General features: G+C 37.3%; 1 protein-coding gene across 5 annotated transcripts in view; it reads left to right on the forward strand.

Annotated features, from left to right (window-relative positions):
* Nucleotides 1-22,446, forward strand: part of PARD3B (par-3 family cell polarity regulator beta) — a 1,059,813-nt gene that overhangs the window by 647,633 nt on the left and 389,734 nt on the right. For all 5 annotated transcript variants that reach the window (XM_047720837.1, XM_047720838.1, XM_047720840.1 and 2 more), the window contains one exon: nt 678-793. In XM_047720837.1, the coding sequence (XP_047576793.1) occupies nt 678-793 (116 nt within the window). The remainder of the gene's footprint in view (nt 1-677; nt 794-22,446) is intronic.

Raw genomic sequence — 22,446 nt, forward strand, 5'->3', positions numbered from 1 at the left:
TCAAATAAATAAAATATTTAGCAGAAATAGAATTCTCTGAGATTGACTGCAAGTACTGGGAAGCCCACTAACAGACATTTAATGCATCTGGTGCTTTTTTTGTTCTTTCCTTTTCGTGTTATGAATGAGTGGACTATTTGCTCGGTATGGACATTAGTTTTAGGAAATGGGCCTAAATAAAGTCAGAAACAAGCCACCACAGCCAGCAGTCTTTCCGCAAGATGGTCTTCTCTAAAGGACCCAAGCTTTCACTTGTTCTTAAAAGAAGGACATGCTTAGCCCTCAGAGATCTCTTAACCCTGCTTTCAGGCTCTGCGAGTCTGCTGACCTCCTTTGAAATGCCAGTTCCTTCCAGGCCTGGCTTCCCCATTTGAAGTTATATGGTACAGCAGGATCCCAATTAGCAGAAACCAGTGAAGAGGAAAACATGATATTAGCCAGAGAATATTTTATTTAAATTGTAGAGTGTGATAAAATACAGAAAAATAGAGTCGCTCCATCTCATAAAAGCCACCCAAGATTCCAGAATCGGTTGAAAAGACACGGTTGGGAGCTGGAGAGGGGAGGAGGAGGGGCTGGGTTCAAAATGGGAACGGCTTCCTTTACCAAAAGAAAAAAAAGATTTTTTTCTTTTTTTAATTTTTAATCGAAGTACGGCATATGGCTTCTTTCCACAGCTCTGGGGTAGATTCGGCGGCGTATTTTCCAGATCAGCACATCCATTTCAGATCTGTGACACCGGCCAGGCAGCCCGAGTCAATGAATCTGAAAGCCTCAAAGAGCATGGACCTTGGTAAGTGAGGGCGAGTGACGCCCAGGTGGGAGCTCCAGCCTCCACCGTCTGTCTTCCTGAATTTCCTCCCTTTGTTTCCTCAGCTCCAGCCTGGAGGAGGGGACACTGGTATTCCCATCTTCCTGTCTCCATTCACACATTTAATTGTAATTACCCCTTTTTAAAAGAGAGGTAAATGACATTTTTATAAGGTGGTCCATATAAGGTCAGAAAAATAGGGTCATTCCTTCAGGATGATTGGGATGCCATCAGCATCGGTAACTCACGGGCCTTCGTGTTTGCACGCTCACTTCTGCCAGTGACTTTGCGGTTCTCGTGTACGTCCCTGCTGCGGGACCTGGGAAGATAATATGGTTAAATGAGTCCTCTTCCACGGGGTTTCCCATCTCTATGTTCAGTGGATAGAGATGGCAGCAGTGGGGAAGATCTCTCTCTTTAAATGCCCATCTCCAGATCCTGTTAACACTGGAGGGGAGAGGGGTCCTGGACGTTGCCAGATGGAGGGTGTCGAGGTACCCTGGGTCCATGCCTGAACAACCTCATTGAGGTCCTGAGCTCTGCGGGGAATTTCTGGGTGACTGTTGGCTGCTAGGGCAGAGTGAGTGTCCCTGGAAATGGTGTCCTCCAGGTCCTAGGATGTGGGACCCCAGAAGACATCTCAGACACCCAAGCACATCTCTGTGTTCTCAGGGGTGTGGAGAGAGAGGACTGTGAGAGGGCTGCTAGCGCAAAATAAAGCCTCAGCAACTATCCATTGCTGCTGGGTGCTCACAGGCCGTGTTTTACAAATGTTTTCTCTTGAGACGTGTTGCATATTTCACTAGTTAGCAACAAGAATATAGAATAATCAAAACCACGTGCTCCACAAAACAATCTAATAAGTAGTACTTATCTCTTACTCATTTATGGGAGTTCAGAAAAATGTTCAATCATGATGAAACAAGAGAAATTGATTCTAGTTTCTATAAATTAACTAGAGCGCTAGGATACATTTGCTCCGGTCACCTATAGCGAGAGGGGATGGAAAGCCTGAACACAGGTCAGAAAAGGGGATTTTTCTCCAGTGTGAACCTTTACAAACCAAAGGAATCATGTGGATGTTGACCGAGGTTATTACTAAAAATTTGAGGAGCAACTGATTTTTATAAAGTGCTTGATAAACATCTTTTGTTCCATCTTCCCAATTACTCTACGAAGAAAATGAATACATAAAAATCTCTTTTAATTTGGGGCAAGTTTATATTACTATTTTCCTAGTTTAATTAAAACAAAAAAGTGACCAGCAGTACGATTCCAAAAAATCTCTCCAGGGGGCAGGGGGAAAGGCGCCCATTTGAAGAAAGAAAAACTATTATCAAATCTGTAAAAATAAAACCTAAGCTGTATCCAGAAACAGTATTTCCATTTATATTTTTTGTTACTAGAAACTTTGTTTTTGAGAAGTTTTCTTTTTTTATATTGAAATAGCCCTTCCAAAATATGTGTAGCTGGCAGTCACTCATTGCGTTCTATTGGACTTCTACCATAAACAACAATAGTAATGTTTGTTCAGTTTACCTCAGTTTACCTCACTGGGTAGATGTCGCAAGCTGTTTTCTTTAGGACACAGGTGCCAAAGCTGTGGCTTAAATGTACCAGACAGCAGAAGTGGCAAGATACAATAAACATTTTATACACCACCAAATTTCGGTCTCTTCCAGGAAATGCCAGCATAAAGCTAACAGGCTGGCAGAGGACAACATTCTAGAGCCGTTCAGAACCCTGTCCCCAAAACAATTGAGGGAGCTCAATAAACACGTTGATTTTCTTTGCACAGAAGCTCAGATGATACCAGATGGTAAACATTTGGAAGTGTCTTTCCTGTTTGGTTAGGTGAAACGATTACTGTTAAGTGTTGTATTTTCTATAAATAGTGGTGGGCCAACCTAAGGAATTATTATATTGACTAAAAAGGGTGGTGGCTAGGCTTATAAGGATAGCAAGGTCAGGATCCAATCTTCAAAAAGTAAAAAAAATCAATCATCCATCCATCCATCCATCTGATAGGTATTTCGGCCAAATGTCAAAGGAATGTTTTTGACTACTTGGGGGCCTGGAAAAATCGTGGTTTCCTATGGTTCAAAATTTAAAATATTTTGTTTATCTAGCCATTTATGTTGGATAGTTCTCCTTTCCAAAGTCTGCAGGAGTCTTGGAAGGCTAACTGTCCCATTAGTACCTTTGTTTTTGTTTTCAATTTTGTTGCGAGTCTAGGCTAGCATTTTCACTTGCTTATATGTCCAAATTATTTTATAGGTGAGTGAGTAACATTTGCTTGATTGCACTTAAGTTTCAAAAGATAGACAGCTCTTGTGAGAAAAAAGTGTTCTCATCCCCAGATATAATCATGAAAAAATGCCTGCCTTTGGCTGGGTCATAATCCCAGGGTCCTGGATCAAGTCCCACATCAGGCTCCCTGCTCCACAGGGAGTCTGCTTCTCCCTCTCCCTTTGCCCCTCCCCACTACTCATACTCTTTCTCTGTCTCTCTCACATTAATGCATAAAATCTTAAAAAAGAAAGAAAAAGAAGAAAGAAAGAAAGAAGAAGAAAGAAAAAAGAAAGAAAGAAAGGAGAGAAAGAAAGAAACATTACAAACATGATTTAAAAATAGTTTGCTGTGTAAATGTAGTGGTCTATTTGCTGCACCCTCCGTGTACATGTGTCTCTATCGTGTGTTGTGTTTTATAACAGTGGTACAGTTTTGTGTGAATGAATCTGGATTTACAATTTACTTCTCCCCTTTTGACTGAATTTGGGACTGAGAGTTTAGGGTATTCTTTGGTTTTGGCTTTGTTTTGTTTTGTTTTTTACCCTCAGGGGATCCATTTGTATTTCACATCTTATGATTGGCTGTATTTCACATCTTATGATTATGTATTTCACATCTTATGATTCATCTTATGAATCATCTTATGATTCACATCTTATGATTGCCAAAAATGTTTCCACTTCTTAATTCTAAATGTTGTTATGGGGTCACCTGGGTAGCTCAGTCAGTTAAGCATCCACCTCTTGGTTTTGGCTCAGGTCATGATCTCATGGATTGTGAGATCTAGGCGGCCTAGGTCAGGCTTCCCACTCAGTAGGGAGTCTGAAGATTCTCTTCCTCTGCCCCTCCCCGGACAACTGAGTGCAGGCACGCATGCGTACATTGTGTGCGCCCTCTCGCTCAGATAATCTTTTTGTAAATAGAATGTTATGTACACTGCAAAGAATTTCTTGAAATCCATTATTTGTCATCTTAGTTTGATTATGATATCCTTTACTATGAAGAAGATTTTAGTCTCATAGTAAAAAAATTTCCATCTTTCCCTCCATGACTTCTGGGTTCTATACTTATCACATTATTTTCTTCTAGTACCTTTGAAGGCTTTTTTTCTTCTAATATTTACCAATCTGTAATATATTTATCCATGATGTGTGAGGTGGAAAAATGTTTATGCATGACAATAAATGTCACGACTTTTACATTTATTGACATTTACATCCTTTCCCCATTAAAGCAGAATGCATTAACATTGAATATTAAGTTTCCTTACATACACGGTCACTTTCTAGACATAGTCTATTGACACATTTGTCTCTTCCATGCCAATGTCACCTTGTTTATATTATTAATGTGCTATTACACTATATTTTGATAACTTACAGGAAAAATTTTGTCTGATTTTTCTTCTTTTGTAAAATCACTTTGGGTCTTAAATACATTTACTCTTCCACATGAACAGCTCATTAGAATGAATTTAAAGATTAAACGAGAATGTTTCCATGGGGTGTGTGCATTAACTATAACTTCACTGATTTTTTTTTTTTTTTTGCCTTTTAGATGATTTAATGAGTCAGAAATTGCCCACTTAGAAAAATTTTAAAACAGTGTATGATTTACAGATGGTTCTTGATAGAAGAAATGTTTTTATCAAGCTACATAAATGTCCTTGTATTCCCGCTTCTTTTTTTTTTAAAGCTTAGAGTCATCCCAGACTCCTGTCATTCTTTCTTTTTTTTTAAATAAAGATTTTATTTATTTATTTGACACCCAGAAATCACAAGTAGGCAGAAAGGCAGGCAGTGAGAGAGGAAGGGAAGCAGGCTCCAGGCTGAGCAGAGAGCCGGGTGCAGAGCTGGGGATCATGACCTGAGCCAAAGGCAGAGGCTTAACCCACTGAGCCACCCGGTGCCCCATATTCCTAGCTTCTTAAAAGAGTTATTTACTCAGTTTAATCAGATGTTGAATTTTATCAAGTGAGTTTTAAGGATCTATACAGAATGACTATGTGTATTTGTTTGTTATTAATATAATGAGTTATGGTAGTAGATTTCCAAAACAGTTAATCTTGTTTTTTCTGGATGACTATAATTTTTCTCCGACTCAAAAAAGGTAGAAATGTACAGTGCATTATCTATGTGCTCTAAAAGCAGGTATAAACACTTCGATTACAATTTTACTCAATCCCATTAATTCCTATGTATCCATTATAGATTTTCTTTTTTTTGAGGCTGTTCTGCCTCAATATTTTGTGAATACTTTTGCTGGAATGCATGTGTCCACCTTTAAGACAGATCAGAAATGATTAAAATGATGAAAAAAGGAAATTTATTTTTAAATAATTGGATGTAACTATGCTAATTCAAAGGGTTAGCGTGTCATTTTCTGGGTTTTCCAGAAAATCAATCTTTCCCTACTAATTGTAGACTTTCCTCTATTTATTTAAATTACCAGAATTACTATGTTCAGTCTGGATCCCTTTAATTTGCTCATAATTGAGCTTGTGTGGTGTTGAGTTGGAAGCTCTCAGGAGCTGAATAACACAGCTGCCTCTTGGCCTTTGGCATAGGGTTTTCCCCCCAAAGAGCTGCCCTTCTGGCAGTATGCCAGAGAGTTACATTCAAAGACTTTTTGATGAGACATAAACATCTTTAATTTCCAAGCCTGGTGTTTTATGACCTCATTAATACTACTTAAGAATTAATCTGAATTATTCAAGGGACAGTGCTTCAGTATTTTGGCCCATCCCCTGACCCGATCTATAGGCCCATTGAAAGTTCAGCTTAAAATACTATTTCCCACACGGTTTTTTTGTTTTTTGTTTTTTGAGTTTTTACTGTTGTTCCAGATTGGCCTTCTCCCATTTCATAAGGGTGTTCTGTAATGCAGAGAGGACTGAGGACAGGGCAGATGGAAGCTGCTGGCAGCTGTCCTGCCTCTGTTCAATGAGAGGAAATGCACTTCAAGTGATGCATGAGACATTCAGACAAAGTTTAGGAGTTCTCTGACAATGAAGATTGTTAACATTCCACCTCCCGTCGTCTCTTAAAACAGTACATGTGTCTTGGATGACTCTAAGATCTCTAATTCTGCAATTTTATTTTTTTTCTGTTAGTTGCTTGTTCTAATTTTTTTTTTAAGATAGAACATGTTTGTAGATGCCCGCAGTTGAAGGAAATTATAAATAAACTGATTCTCATATCAACAGAGATAAATAAATATTTGGGTCATGTTTTGAATTAACCCTTTCATACATGTCAGACATTCCTCTCAGAGAAGTTCGGTATCTCTAGTGTTAGATCAAAGATGAACCTGCGAAAAGTTAACTGACCCCACTCACTGTTCTAATATATTTTTCTTAAAATTATTTTGTGGGCATGTGTGTGCAAGTGCCCACGGGGACTCAGAACAGTCTCTGTTCCCCCCTCCCTCCACAAGGCTAGCTGCCTGGCCCACATCTGTAGGTGCCCAGAGGTGGGGGTGGTGAGTCAAGACTCCCCAAAGCCTCGTCACCCCAATCCTTGGGCCTTTATGATGCAACACCCACTTCCACACAAAAAACAATTTTTTGTTATAGTGGAGGTACTTCTGTATGCCTCTCTTTCAATAGGAGAAAAAATCCTGAACATTAAATATGTAGACTTGATCTTAGCCAAAAGGCCGAGAAGCGATGAACATTAAATATGTAGAATGTCTATAAACTGTCTAGATAATTGTGATGCTGGTTTATCAGTTAATATTTATTATATGTGCCATGTAATATGTAAATATATATCTTAATATAACATCCGTATGTATATCACGGATCGTCTTCATTGTCCATCCGTAAGTCACACCTCTGACGTGAGAGCTGAATGGAGTCCTGTTGTGTAAGATATAACTGACTCCTTAGGGGGGAAAAAAAACTGGTTGGGAAAGAAGAATTAATGGTAACACTAACAGAAAGTGTTTATTAACGATCTCTAGAAGACAAGGAAGAATATAAGGACATAGGCATATGCCCTACGCTTTAGGAAGTCAAAATTAAGGATCGCAGATAATGTTTCTCATCCATTAAACAAATGTTTATGGAGTATTGTGTATGTCCAACACTGAGGCGTCAGTCAAAAAGATGAAATCTTGACACTTGCAATGAAGTGGATGGACACTAGAGGGTATTATGCTGAGCGAAATAAGTCAATCACAGAAAGACAAATACCATATGATTTCACTCATGTGGAATTTAAGAAACAAAACAGAATGAACATAGCAGAAGGGAAGGAAAAATAAATAAGCCAAAAAACGGAGAGGGAGACAAACTATATGAGACTCTTAATCAGAGGAAACAAACTGGGGGTTGCTGGAGGAGAGCTGGGTGGGGGGATGGGGTAACTGGGTGATGGACATTGGGGAGGGTACATGAGGTGATGAGCACGGGAAATTATATGCAACTGATGAATCCCTATACCTCTGAAACTAATAATACACTATATGTTAATTAAATGGAATTTAAATTAAAAATTTAAAAAAAAAAAAAAAACACCCAACATGGAGGCTTCAGCAGGAAAATGAGGGAAAATTGGTGTTTGCTAAATGTACCTAGATTGAAAGTCTAACAGGAAAGGAAAACTCAGGAGTTCAGGAAAGATTCCCAAAAGGAAATTCTGACATCGTGATGATAACTTATCTCCAAGAGGAACAAAGGAGAGGGGCCTCTGAAGAGACCAGTGTGGCTGCTTCAAGAACTTACTGATAACCTTGGCTCTGGAGAAGAGAGGAAGAGAAAAGCAAATGGTTAAAAGAAAAAGGAAAATGAGAGAGAGGAGCAGTCATCTAAAAGGATAAATGCAGGAAGAGCTGAACAGCTGCTTGAGGCTCAAAAACCCTGGAAGAGTTAGACAGCCAGGCTATTTTTAGAGCACGAAAAAGAAAGTGTGCGAGGGGCCCATTGTTTAGAGCACCTAACAGCTGTCAGGTGGAACGCGGAGCCACCGGGTTTCTGTGTTAATTTTATCTTGATGCACATAAGAGAGTGATGTTCAGACAGGAAAAGCATGGCTGCCGGCGAATGGAAGGAGGCCGTTTCTATTGCTGCACCCCGAAAGGATCATGCTTCTAGAACGACTATCCCTGATCATTAGAAATTAGGAAGAGTAGGCCTCAGACTGGAGAACAGGAAGCAAATTACCATTTTCTCCAAGATGATGAATTCCAGAAACAACTGGTGAAATTACGGATCTCACCACCCATCCACAAAGAATTTCTATGTTTGTGAAATGAAAAGAGAAAAGCAAAACAAACAAACAAACAAACAAACAAAAAAACAACCTCCGCTAGAGGGATCTCGGAGACAACTGAGGTCTCCTTTTGATTGCATTTCTAGACTTAATTCAGGGCAATGTTATAGTTTACTTTGATCTTTCCAACAGTATGTCAATTTTTTATTGAAACTTACAGGCCAAATTATACAGGAAAGTGGGGGAAAGCATTAGAATGCCCTTTCCCAAAATGTGCTAATTAAGGCTCATTGTCATCCTGAAAGGAGTGAAATAACATATGGGACTTTGTACTGAAAGTTTCTCCTTACGTCCTGAGCAGAATTTGATGAAGAGTGGAGGTGTGTGGCTTGGGTGAAGGTACCGAAGGCATTCCTGCCAAAGTTTTAGTGGCTGCTACCTCAGAGAATTGGGTACTGTGTTAGTCTGGCAGAATTAGCATTCAGGTGATTTCTCCAGAACTGAAAAAGACAGAATTTAACAAAGAATGACTTCCCCATCTACCGGACATTTGTTGGCCATTCACTGTACTCCAGGACGTGTTCTGGGTGAGGAAGACCAATGTTCCTCTTCTGTGGTGTTTTCCTTCACGTTGGGTAAGTAGATGATAGAGTTTTACCCAAGTAAAAAAATCATAAATTTTCAGATAGAGCTGACTTCTCTGAAGCCAAATCCAGATAGAGATGAAGACTGGGAGAGGTGAGGCTATTTTACATAGGGTGGGAAGCAATGGTGATGTCCTGAAGTCAGATTCAAAGAAGTCAATTGTCCAAGTATAGGATTTAGGAGACCTTCTATAATAACGGTGAGTGAGGATGCCCTGCTTTTTTTTTTTTTTTTTTTTTTTAGATTTAAAGATATATTTATTTATTTGTCAGAGAGAGAGAGAGAGAGCACAAGCAGGCAGAGTGGCAGGCAGAGGCCGAGGGAGAAACAGAAACAGGCTCCCTGCTGAACAAGGAGCCTGATGCAGGCCCCGACCCCAGAACCCTGGGATCATGACTTGAGCTGAAGGCAGCCACTTAACCGACTGAGGCACCCACGTGTCCTGAGGATGCCCTGCTTTTTAGCGGCTTGCCTGAAATGGCCAACCCCAAAGATAGTTCTGTGTCAGTGTGGAAGGAAAATGAGTTTCATTGGACTCTGGGCTCATCATGACATATCTATAGCACTGTATTTAATTCTGTGTACAATATTTTAATAGAGACAAAAACAGCGTAGAATGCATCTAGATGACAGGCCTGGAAATCCTGTCTGATAAAAAAACGTTGAAAGAAAAATATTTTGCCTGGAAGAGAGAGATATAGCTCAGGAAGCCTGAGAGAGCCCTCCCCAGATATTTTCATGGAGACTACTGAAACACTCAAATCCAGGGGCATGTGGGTGGCTTAGTCTGTTAAGCATCTGCCTTTGGCTCAGGTCATGATCTCAGGGTACTGGGATCTATCCCCAAGTCAGGCTCCTCGCTTAGCAGGGAGTCTGCTGGTCTCTCTCCCTCTGCGCCTTCCCCCACTCTTGCGCACACTCTCTCTTTTTCTCTCTCAAATAAGTAAAATCTTTTTTGAAAAGAAAAACTCAAATCTGTTTAAAATTTAATCTGCTCCCAAGTACATCAGGTGATGATAGCCACACCAGAAGATACACCACATTTACAAGCTTTGAAATCTATGAAGATGATGATGAAAACCGAATCCTGGTTTGTGGATTGTTTAGTATGCAAGGAAAAAGTAGAAATATAAGCTCAAAATTCACCAGAATTTCGGGAAAAGAAGCATAGTTTATTTTTCAGTGCTGGATAAAGGATATAAGTTCTTTTCATTTTTCCTTAGTGCATCTTAATATGCTTATGTAGCTAACTGCACAGGTTTATAAGCAAAGTGGGTGGCTATAGGAACCTAGTTGAGTGAATTTGCAGAATTTGTGTGTCAAGACTCAGGCTGAATTCTAAGTGATGTCGCTGGTGAGAGAAGAACAAATCAGGAAAACTTCGAATAACTGACTTTATGTACAGTTGACAGCACTGCCATGCAAAGCCGGCCTCTTTCAAAACATCAAGAAAACCAACATTTGGGTCAACTAAAACTTAACCTATAATTAAATTTGAGATAATTGCCGCATTTAAGAATGAAAATGTATCAAAGACTAGTATTAATATCAACTGAATCACAGAGACATAGATCACTTCCCTCTCTCTGTAGTATAACTAGATCATGATCTTAGATACAGCAGAATAAGGCAGATTCCACGTAAAATTAATTAGAATAACTATTTGGGTTGGAAGCAAAGGCATAAAAATTCTTCTCTATGTGAAAACCATGCTTCTCTTCTTCTAAGTCTGGGTATGTGCCTTCTTCCTGCTTTATTTCTTTATAGTCCCTACAAAAATATATTTTTCAAACAGTATGCTCAAGAATCATTTGACTTTGTGTTCATTATTATGGTTAATTGGAAAACAATGCCTTTTGTGTAGCAAGTGCACTTGTATACTATGAGAATTCCTTGTTTTATCACGCTTTGCCTACACTGCGTTTATTACAAACCGAAGGTTTGTGGCCACCCCGAGTTGAGCATGTCCATCAGCACCATTTTACCAACAGCATTTGCTCCCTTCATGTCTCTGTGTCACATTTTGGTCATTCTTGCAATATTTTAAGCTTTTTTTTTTTAATGTTTGTTATGGTTTGTTATTTTTTTTAATGTTTTTATGTTTGTTATGTTTGTTATGTCTGTGACCGGTGATTACAATTTGCTGAAAGCTCAAATGATGAGTAGCGTTTTATGGCAATGAAGTATTTTTTAATTAAGGGATGTTCGTTGTTTTTTTTAGACATGATGCTATCACACACTTAATCGACTCTAATGTAAATATGACTTTGGGGGCACTGGGAAACGAAAACATTCTTTTAACTTGCTTATTGGAATACTCACTTTATTAGGGTGGTCTAGAACTGAGCAGCAGTCTCTCTGAGGTAGGCCTGTTCTTGATGTGTTTTAGACTTGTCTGAAAGTTGTGTGTGGCACATTCCTGGCCCCCACTCTCACACACTCTCCAACGAGCAAGTGCTCACCAGTGCCTTGAACACAGGTGCTGAACAAATTGTTGAGAGAATGACTGAGAGCCCAACTCTCTCATAGGCCCCCAGCCAGAAAAAAAGAATCTTCAAAGCAAGGAGTGTCTTTCTTCATGTAAAGATACTTAACCTGAAGCCTAGGACATATCAGTGCTACTTACTAACGGTATCAGTCACAAAGACGGTAATGTTAGTGAGCCCATACATCTCCTACAGGCTTTTCTTGTCGTTAGTGATTGACTTGACCTGTTGATGTAGGTAAATTCTTCTCAAGTAACCATTGTGAAAATCTGGGAGAAAGGTGGCCTATGGATTTCCTTTGTAGATCCTGATTCACTCACTGGGTCACAAATGGTCTCAACTGTTGCAGTGTGGCTTTACACCCACTCTCATCTTAAACAGGGGCGTTGCTTGCTGGAATATGAAGATAATTGAAAAACTCAGTGTCTGGAAGAGGGACCCAAAGCTCTCTTTTCCCACAAGAGATATCAAGAAAACTACAAAGTTTAGACATGCTTGTAATTGAACCTTAACTAATGATATTACACCAATAACCCATGCAGATCTTTAAAAAAATTAAAATAATCCATTCAGATCTTTATTAAATTAGCCTCTGTCCTATTTAGAGCATTAGTTGTGCTTTGATGAGAAATCTTGATCAATGGAGAAACTGTCTTGTCCTTGAGAAGTGAAATTTTCCAGGCCCCTCTTAAAACTTGCATTATTCCATTAAGTGCTTTCTTCTTTTTATTTTGTACCTCAGGTGAGCCTCCGCATCTCAGACACGTACAAGCGTTTTGAACAAAGCCAAATATGAACTTTTCTCTCACTTGCCTTTGTTTTCTAAACCATTGTTCATATTTAAATGAAATTCTGCATTCCTTTTTAAAGAACTTTTGTACTAATATAAGAACATCTTCATAAAAATATGAAGTGAACAATACTATTCATAGAATGGAACAAAACACTTAAATTTTCCTTACAAATATGAACCAAATCTATTTTAGTTGTTTTAAAGTGAGAGTTTCATTAGCTGAAAATACTGTATAAAATATACAATTAAATATAATGTAACAACATATTACATGAAATATATAACTATATGTTAGATGAGATTTGGCAGTTTCTTAATTATCTCTTCTGAATGGTATTCAGAATGATAAATATGTGTTATTGGCAACACTTTCTGTGGAGATTAAAACTACAGTAGGCAGGTATAACTATCTCATTTTTAGGTAGAGTTGCAGTTCTTAAAAAGCAAAGCATTTTGACTCTTGTGTATTTTTATTCTCATATATACATATTCATATTTTTATATTCCAATTTTTCCCAAAAGTCATGGTACTGAATATGTGCTTTTAAATTTGTGGCCTTTTAGAACAGTCTAGTTTGAATAATCTTTTCCTTTTAAATATTTTATTTATTTATTTATTTATTTATTTATTTATTTATTTGAGAGAGAGAGAGAAAGAGCATGAGCTGTGGAGAGAGAGAGAAGCAGGCTTCTTGCTGAGCAAGGAGTCTGATGCAGGGCTGATCCCAGGATCCTGGGATCAAGACTGAGCTGAAGGCAGAATCTTAACTGACTGAGCAACCTAGGTGTCCCCAGCTTGAATATTATTCTCTATGTCTTTACTTCTACAATATTTTTTAATTGTAAATTTTTTTTTTCAATAAATGCAGTTGATACATCTTCCTAATGTATTATTTGGCCATAAGCGCCATTTCTAATTCTTTGCTCTTAGAAATAACAATGAATTGAGCCTGAAAGCGCATAAGCTTTTGTAAACAATCATGATTATTTTCTCATTATAAATTTCTATAATATAATTTCTTGCCCAAATATTATATAAAGATTTGAGACTTTTGATATATATGACCACTTGCCCTCCAGAAAAACAATTTTGTTCTTATCAGCAGTATATGAAAGAATCTGGGAGCCATTTTTTTAAATACTTTCACCAATTTTATAGGCTTAAAAGGGGCATTTTAATTTTACATTTAAAATTACTTCTGTGGCTAAACATTTTTCATATATTTTTTGACTGCGTATTTTCTATTGTGAACCATCTGAGCATTTCCTCTGTGAGGCCAAAAATTTCTAAATTAAATATCACTTTTTGAAAGTAAAATGTTATTCTACATTAAAGGTCAAATCTCAGCTCTTGCTCATAGGGGAAAATAGATATTTTGCTCTTAATTTCCTAAAGCTAAATATGTTACCCACTCCAAAGTACATATTAATTAATACATCTGTGAATTTCATTAAATGGTTAGAAAAATGTCTAGCTAAACATGAATCAGAGGCAAAGCCAGAGCTCAGACTTACTTATAAAAACTGCTTAATCCAGGGTAAGTCAATCTTTTAATATATATATAATATACAGATATTATATATATTTTATATATGTTTACATTTATATGTTATTACATATTTATGCACATATATATAAATATTTTAGACTTTTTTTTACCTCTTCATTGGAACACTAAAGCTATTATGCTTTATATACAGTAGTTCTGGCTGATTTAGAATTTAATAGTATAAAGTCTAGCATCACCAGAAAAATCTACTCTATTTTTTGTAAGACTAAAAAGTTGTTAAACACTTGGAAAAATAATTTCAGTCTCTTGTGAAATTCATCCATCAATCTTTTCCTTCCTTCCTTCATTAAAGTGCTTCCTTTGTGCCAGGTAATGTTCTAAATAATGGAAACATATCAGTGATGACAGTAATATGTTATTTCTATAGGTTATGTCTAGTGGAAATAGTCTTACAAACAAGGTTTGAAAGATCAGGAATGTATATGGTAATAATAAAACAAGTGAATAAAGATACAGGAAAGGAAATAAAATACCTAGAAATAAACTTAACTAAGGCATGAAAGACCTATACTGTGAAATCTGTAAGACATGGATGAAAGAAAAATGGCACAAATGGAAAGATATACCATGCTCATGGATTAGAAGAATTAGTATTGTTAAAATGCCTACACTACCCAAAGCAATCCACAGATTCAGTGCAATCCTTATCAAAATTCCAACTGCATTTTTTCACAGAACTAGAGCAAATAATCCTTAAATTTGTATGGAAGATTCCAAGGAGCCCAAGCAGTCTTGAGGAAAAAAGAACAAAACTGGCAATATCACAATCCGAGGTTTCAAAATGATACTACAAAGCTGTGGTGATCAAAATAGTATGGCACTGGCACAAAAAGACACATAGATCAATGAAATAGGATGGAGAGCCCAGAAATAAGCCCAAGCTTCCATAGTCAATTAATTTAAGACAAAGGAGGAGAGAATACACAATGGGAAACGATAGTCTCTTCAAAAAATGGTGCTGGGAAAACTGGACCACTTACATCATGTACAAAAATAAACTCAAAATTGATCAATGACCTAAATGTGAGATCTGAAACTATAAAACTCCTAAATGAAAACATAGACACTGATCTCTTGGGCATCAACCTTAGCGACATATTTATGGTTATGTCTCCTCAGGCAAGGAAAACAAAAGAAAAAATAAACTATTGGGACTGCACCAAACTAAAAAGCTTTTGCACAGCAAAGTAAATCATCAATAAAACAGAAAGGCAAACTCCTGAAAGGAGAAGATATTTGCAAATGGTATACCTAATAAGAGGCTAATCTCTAAAATGTATAAAGAATTTATACAACTCAATACCTCCTCCCGAAAACAAAACAAAACAAAAAAAAACAATTAAAGAATGGACAGAGGAACTGAATAGTCATTTTCCCAAAGATGACTCAAAGGTGGCCAACAGATACATGAAAGGATGCTCAATGTCACTCATCATCAGGGAAATGCAAATCAAAACCACAATGAGATATCACCTCACACCTGTCAGAATGGCCACTGTCAAAAAGACAATAACAAGTGCTGACAAGGGTGTGGAGAAAAAGGAACCCTCATCCTGTGTTAGTAGATTATAAATCGGTGCTACCACTGTGGGAGAGAGTATGGAAATCCAACAAAATTAAAAAGAAAGCTACAGTATGATCTGGTAATTTCATTACTGGATATTTGCTGGAAGAAAAAGGAAATACAAATTTAAAACATATATAAGTATCTTTATGTTTATTGCAACATTATTTACAATAGCCAAGATATAGAAGCACCCTGAGTGCCTACTAATAGATGAATAAAGATGTGATATAGATAGATAGATAGATAGATAGATAGATAGATAGATAGAAATATAGATAGAATATTACTCAGCCACAAAAAAAAAAAAAAAAAAAAAAGAAGATGATGGGTGCCTGGGTGGCTCAGCGGGTTAAGCCTCTGCCTTTGGCTCAGGTTATGGTCTCAGGGTCCTGGGATCAAGTCCAGGGAACCTGCTTCGCCCTCTCTCTCTGCCTGTCTTTCTGCCTACTTGTGGTCTCTCTCTGCCAAATAAATAAATAAAATCTTTAAAAAAAAAAAATGAGATGTTGCCATTTGCAACAACATGGATGGACCTAGAGATATTATGCTAAGCGAAATAAGTCGGACAAAGAAAGACAAATACCATGATTTTACTTATATGTAGAATGTAAAAAAATGAACAAAACAACCAAACTCATAAATATAGAAAATGAACTTGCAGTTGCCAGAGGGAAGAAGGATGCAAATATTTATGAAATAGGTGAAGGGGATTAAGAGGTACAAATATCAGATATTTTAAAAAAAATAAAAAGACACTGGCCAAGTCTATTCAGTATAATAAGCATACATTTTTACAAATTGTGGAGAGAAGAAACATGACGAGAGAGGCTAATATTCCAATACCCACTTGGTTTCCAGTGTTCACAAGAAAAGGTTACTAAGAATTCTGTTCAGTGAAAGTATTAAAATTTGAGTGAAAATTAAAACATTAAATTGGAAATTGACAAATCGAGAGTGATGGTTTCAGGTGAGCTTGGAATAGCTAGCTGATCTACCCTCTGCTGATCCAGAAACTAACTGGCATAATCCCCAAACCCTTCAGGATTATCTTTTTTGTTGTTGTTCCTTTTATCCATTTCCATGTTTGTTTGTTTGTTTGTTTATCATAGAGTGTATTATTTGTTTCAGGGGTACAGGTCTGTGATTCATCCGTCTTACACAATTCAAAGCATTCACCATTGCACATACCCTCTCCAATGTCCGTCACCAGCCACGGCTCCCTCCCCCACTCCCCAGCAAACCTTAGTTTGTTTCCTGAGATTAAGAGTCCCTTATGGTTTGTCTCCCTCTCTGGTTTCCTCCCGTTTAGTTTTTAGAAGCGTGAGAGCATATAAATGTTGCAGCTGAAATTCCTTAAAAGTAAAACAAGGAGATACCAAGTAGTTGGAAAACATTTAACCCATTTTTTTAATTTGAGGAAAAAAATGATCGTAGCATCCAAATTGAGTACAAACTAAGTTACATCAGAGACATCCTATTTCCAGACTTACTTAATCAGTAGATGCCAGGTAAATAATCTCAGTGCTTTCTCTGTTCTCAGGAAGGTGAGCAGAAAATCACAGGTGGACACGTCCTCTAGCTGTAGGCTAGTAATGAGGGCTTATCAAAGAATGAAGAATGCCTTTGTTAATATAAAAGTAGATGAGCATGAAATATAATCGATAATAGATGGAATGTCTTAGCAGTGACTCGAAAGATATAGGAAAGAATCATCAAGTAAGTTTGGAAATGTTGGGTTAAACAGGCTTCTAAAATACAAAAGTGCTCACAATCTTTAACATGTTTTATGTATATTGTTGGGTTTTAAGAGTCTCCGTGGGTCTTCAAGATATAATATATGCAGCATTTCCCAACCTTATTTGACCACAGGAAGCTTGAGTACAGACGGTCTCTTAGGACAAGGGCTCCGGGGAATGTCCTTGGCAAAGAGAAGTTGTGCCCATGAGGTGTAAAGGTGATGTGCGGCAGCCAGGGGAGGAGGAGGGAAGGGCCACCAGCAACCTGGGACATGTGGAGTGATGTCAGGAAGCGGGATGCAGTGTGAGGGAGAACCTCCAGGACAGAGAAGTGTCCACAGCCACTAAATAGGTAGGGGTTGGCTGCAGAGCAGTGTGGAAGAACAGGTTGTGCCAGAATGAGACAGGAATGGACCCCTGATGGCAGAATGCGCCTGCCTGCGTGCAGTATGCAGTAGGCGGTAAGCACGTGCATCATGAAATAACCTCGGATACAGTTCTGAATGGTCGGTCAGTGGCTAGAAACCACGGACTTTGCTTTACCCGTGGCAAAGAACTTAAACACCTCAGCCCCAGAATCCAAGGCGTCGATGATGGCTGTTAATGCAGAATAGGAAAAAGAGGGAAAGCTTAGCAGGAACTCTAATAGCAGGAACTACTATTTTTTTGAGCACCGACGGTATACTGGGCGTGAGTTTTCGTGCAGCCATTCTATTGCCATTTTATAGATGATGAACCTGGGATTTAAAGAAATTGGCTTGTGTGAGGTGTCACAGCTCCGTAGTGATGGAGTCAGGATTTGAACTTGGGTGCGTTTAACTTTGATGCTTTTCTGTTTTCAAGGGAGGCTTATTAATTTCCTGGTTCTTCACTCTAAAAATAGAAGACTCACCTCCTCTCCTACTTCAGTTCTGTCTTTCATCCAGGACCTGCTCAAGTCTTGCCTGTTCCAGGGGCTGTCATTTTTTTTCAAGCTCTTTCTCTGAATTCCTAAAGCAGTTACCACAGGGGTCACTATTTTTAGCACAGAATTGCACACACTTTTGGGTACCTGCTGAGAGAGAATTTTTTTCCCGGTGTAATCAGATGGCAAGAGGGAGAATTTTTTCCCAGGCTAATCAAGGCCCTCCAAGGCCTTGCCTTTTACTTCTTTAGCACCCGACTCACTGCTTAGGACGCACAAGTGCTGAACAAATGCAAGACGGATGGTATGGACAGACAATGTCAGAGCAATCTGGCTGCAATCTCAGAAACCCATTGATCTCAGTGATTAATTTGGCTGATCTTACTAAGTAGGCGGGGCCCCCTTTTTTTTACATCAAAAGTTTGAATACTTGAATTAAAGTACAAACAAATAATTAAAGGATAAATGAATGAATGTGCAAATAAATGGTTTGGGTAGCAACATAGAATAAGGGTAAGGCTATTTCCAGAGGGTGCCAAATGTAACACTCTACCCTCACAGTTACTCGCCCAAACGAGTTTTGTTCATTTGAAAGTGATTGCAGAAGGTTCGGAGAAATGAACAGGTTTAAGAAAAGAGTCAAAGTCAGGAACTGTAGAAGGGCCAAGGGCTTTAAATTCATTCCATAAAAAAGTGTGAAAGCAGTTGTTTAAAACTTGAAGAAAAGGGCTATGTGCTTTATTTCCTAATTGGAGGAATCTATGAATAAATAAGCAATCACTTGACATAATTGATTTAGATCATGTGAATTCACTTGCACTGCCAGAGAGGGTTAATTAGATCGATTGTTTGCGGCCCTTTTCCGTCTTCTGCCACTTAGTTCTCTTCCCTTTGTATTCCTCCTGATCTTTCTTTTGTTGTTTTTTAAAATTCCATCTCAAGAAGGATATATATTTTATGTATATTTAATTTTAATTTATAAAAAGTTTTTCCTTTTGTTTATAGAATCAGAAAAAGTTGGAGATAAATATTTTTGCAACAAGTCTGTATGCTTATTTATTAATCCCATTTTCATTTTCCATAAATCTTTGTGCAGAGGACTCGTGTAGTTTGAGCATAAACCTAGGGCCATGGGAATTATATTCAAAACATGCTCGAACTGCTTGCTTTTACCTGCAGCAACATGAAATTGAATTACATTACTATAGAGCTATTGGATTGCATGTGAGTTGTGACAGATATTGTATAAGCTGAATATTCAGAGATTTTGCTCACCTTGGGTCACACAGTCTTAGTTGTCATGGCAAATATCCTTAAGTGATACAAAAAAAAATCCTAAATCAAAGAACACGACTCAAAATAAATTGAAAATATTCTACATAGTTTAAATGCTTGGTACAGACTCACCCATTACAGCTTCATAATTTATGTACATTTTTATCCACAAAGCAATTTTTGTATTTAGGTTTAATCAAAGAATGTATTAATACAAGTGCAATTTACTCTAGCTTAGCATGCTAAGACAAACGAGGGCCTTTAAAAAGCCCTATGTTCATGTAACCTGATTTGTATAATGTCCAACAGTGATAGATGTATAAGTTAACTCCTAAATGGGCTAAATTAACTAACCCCTTAAATATATAATCTGTATTCCTTTATAAAAAGTACTTTCCGTGCTTATCCATGACCAGACCATATTTTAGAAATGTTATATTGAAAATGAGGTCACAAGGTCATCAAGGACAAGAATTTCTAAAGACAGCTCAGTCTAATCATCTACCCCACTGGAAGAACTGATGAGATGCTTCCTTATTAATGGATTGGGAATATCTATAAAAGAAGGTGATAATTTTGACCAGGTATTCAATATATCATTACCATGTACTTTTCTAAGCATGTTTTAGAAGCATATTTTATCTTGAAGATAAAATGCTGGTATGGAAGAGAAGTACTTGAAGAAGCCTATTTGAGTGACAAGTGAAAATATTTTTTCTTAGGTTGGAGAAGACATTAGCTACGGATAACATAGGTAACACTGAGAGACGATCCTACAAGTTCACTTTGGATTACACTGTTCCCTTTTAAATTCACATCCTGAAATGTTAATTAATTTAGAACCTCCATGTTCTTAAAATAGGATTAAAAGACACACTTTAATAATCACTCCCTATTATCCACATATTCTTTGTTGTTCATGAGAATAAAGGAATAATTATAAAATACTTGACAAAGAATATCTTTCAAATATGAAGAGTTCTTCTTAGTAGTTATTAGAAAATATTTCAGTACAAAATTGGAAAAATGTATGCTCAGTTCACCAAAGAAAGAAATTCAGCTGGCTAAGGTAAAAGCAATATATTCAACCTCACAAGTAGGTAAAACAATTGAGACAATATATTGGCAAATACTGTCAGATGTTGAAACATACATGTCTCAGAATCACAGTACGTGTTTGTTGCATTTTTAAATTGATGCTCCTTTACTGCAAGGCAATGTAGTAATTGTATAAGGCACCACCATGAGAATCTTAGCACTGTTTTTATCTTTTATCAATAATTATATTTTGAAGAATTATCCTACCAAAAAATCAAAGATTTAATCAAGATTTAAGTTTAAGGATTTTTCACTATGGTGAACTTAATGTCTGAGCAGTTAGAGGGTTTGTGAAATTATAGGTTACTGATCAAATAGATAAGATAGACTATTATGCAGCCAATAAAAATCTTGAGGCTATTTAATGACATGAAAAATGTTAATGATAAAACATCAGTTGAGAACAGTATTCAGATATGTTACTGTATAAGTGTGTGTATATATATAAATGATGTAGAGGAAACATATTCATTTATATCCATTTATAAATGGATATCCATTTATAAACATATCCATTTATAAATAATAGAAGGAAATGCAGCAAAATATTAACATTGGTTTTTCTCTTAGTGGTAGTTGCAAGGATAATTTTTATCTTTATACAATCCCTGCACTTTTTAAATCCTCTAACATAAATATGTATTACATTTACAATTAGATTAAAATCAATTAGCAGCCAACAAGATAATTTTAAAGTAGAATTTAAAATCAGGTAATTCTGTTCATGGTAGAAAGAATTGGTGATATTTAACTTTGAAAGGAAAAGGAGTATAGAGTGTATTGGCTGATTTCCTAATATTGAGGACTATCACATGGAAGACCAAATAAGAATATTTACGGGCAGGATGATATTTGTGTTACCAGATTTCAGGTCAATACAGAACTTTACTCTTTACCAGCTGAAATGGTATTAAACAAGAGCACGTTCCACTGCACTGCTCAGATAACCATACCAATGGTAGTACAATACACAGGAGTTTGTTGGTCATATGTAACATGAAATCCAAATAGGGCCAATTCAGTGGCTCAGGGGAGTCATCAAAGACCTACGCTCCTTTCTTTGTCCCATCTGCCATTCTTGATTTTTCTGGCTCCTGTCTTCATGTTTGTTATGTCAGTGTCCAGTGCTAAGTCTCCAACAATCATATCCATGTTCCAGGCAAAGAGACAAAAAGATGCGGAAGAGCCGAGGGTAATAGTGCAATGCCAACTTTCCTCCCTTTATATCAGGAAATCCAACATTGTGCAAGGAGCGCTGCCCATTTTGATCTCACTGACCAGGAAAATGAGTTTGTTGGTGGTTGCTGGTGGCACTGGGTCACCCAGCCAGTAGTGCCATAGCTCCCCTGTGAGGTGGTGAGCTTCTGGTCACTGCTAGCATTTCAGAAGTGCAGAGAGAGCCTTGTATGCATTGGGCAGAATTTCTGAGTTCTTTTATATCCTCATCTTCAGAGACCATTATTCCAATCCCATTTTGATAGAAATGTATAATCCGTAGAAAAGCAGGAAGAAAGAAAGACCTGATTCCCTATCCATGGTCAAAGTCAAGCTTGAGTAATTATATTTAGGTTGGAGCAGGGAAAAGAGTCAGAGCTGTTAAGGGCAGCGATGATACCATTTCAAACCAGAGAATTAGTGAAGGTACAACATTTAGGAAGGAGATAACCCAGATGGAACAACAATGAAATATTATTTTTTTCTTCTTAATGACCTAAAGCAGTAATTTTAAATTTATATTTTCATATCCTGAGTTACTGAGACAATTTCTCTAGCTGAAGCAGGCAAGGATTTTTTTTTTTTTTCCCTGTTAGTTGCTAAAGGCACGGGGTCTAGAGCCTATGAGTTTTACCAGAACCTACCAAAGTATCCAAGACACGAAAAATATTATTGGCTCTGAGGTATGAAAATAAAGCCAGAAATTTGAAATTAATAAGTGTTTGAATATCCCTAAAGTATAACCCCATGCTGATTTTACTAATTGTTACATTTATAATTCATAAAAAACATTATTACATTTGAAAACAGTTATTTTGGGATTTTTATTCCAAGTCACAA

The sequence above is a fragment of the Lutra lutra genome, chromosome 3 (genome assembly GCF_902655055.1).
Source record: "Lutra lutra chromosome 3, mLutLut1.2, whole genome shotgun sequence".
In the NCBI taxonomy this organism is placed as follows: Eukaryota; Metazoa; Chordata; class Mammalia; order Carnivora; family Mustelidae; genus Lutra; species Lutra lutra.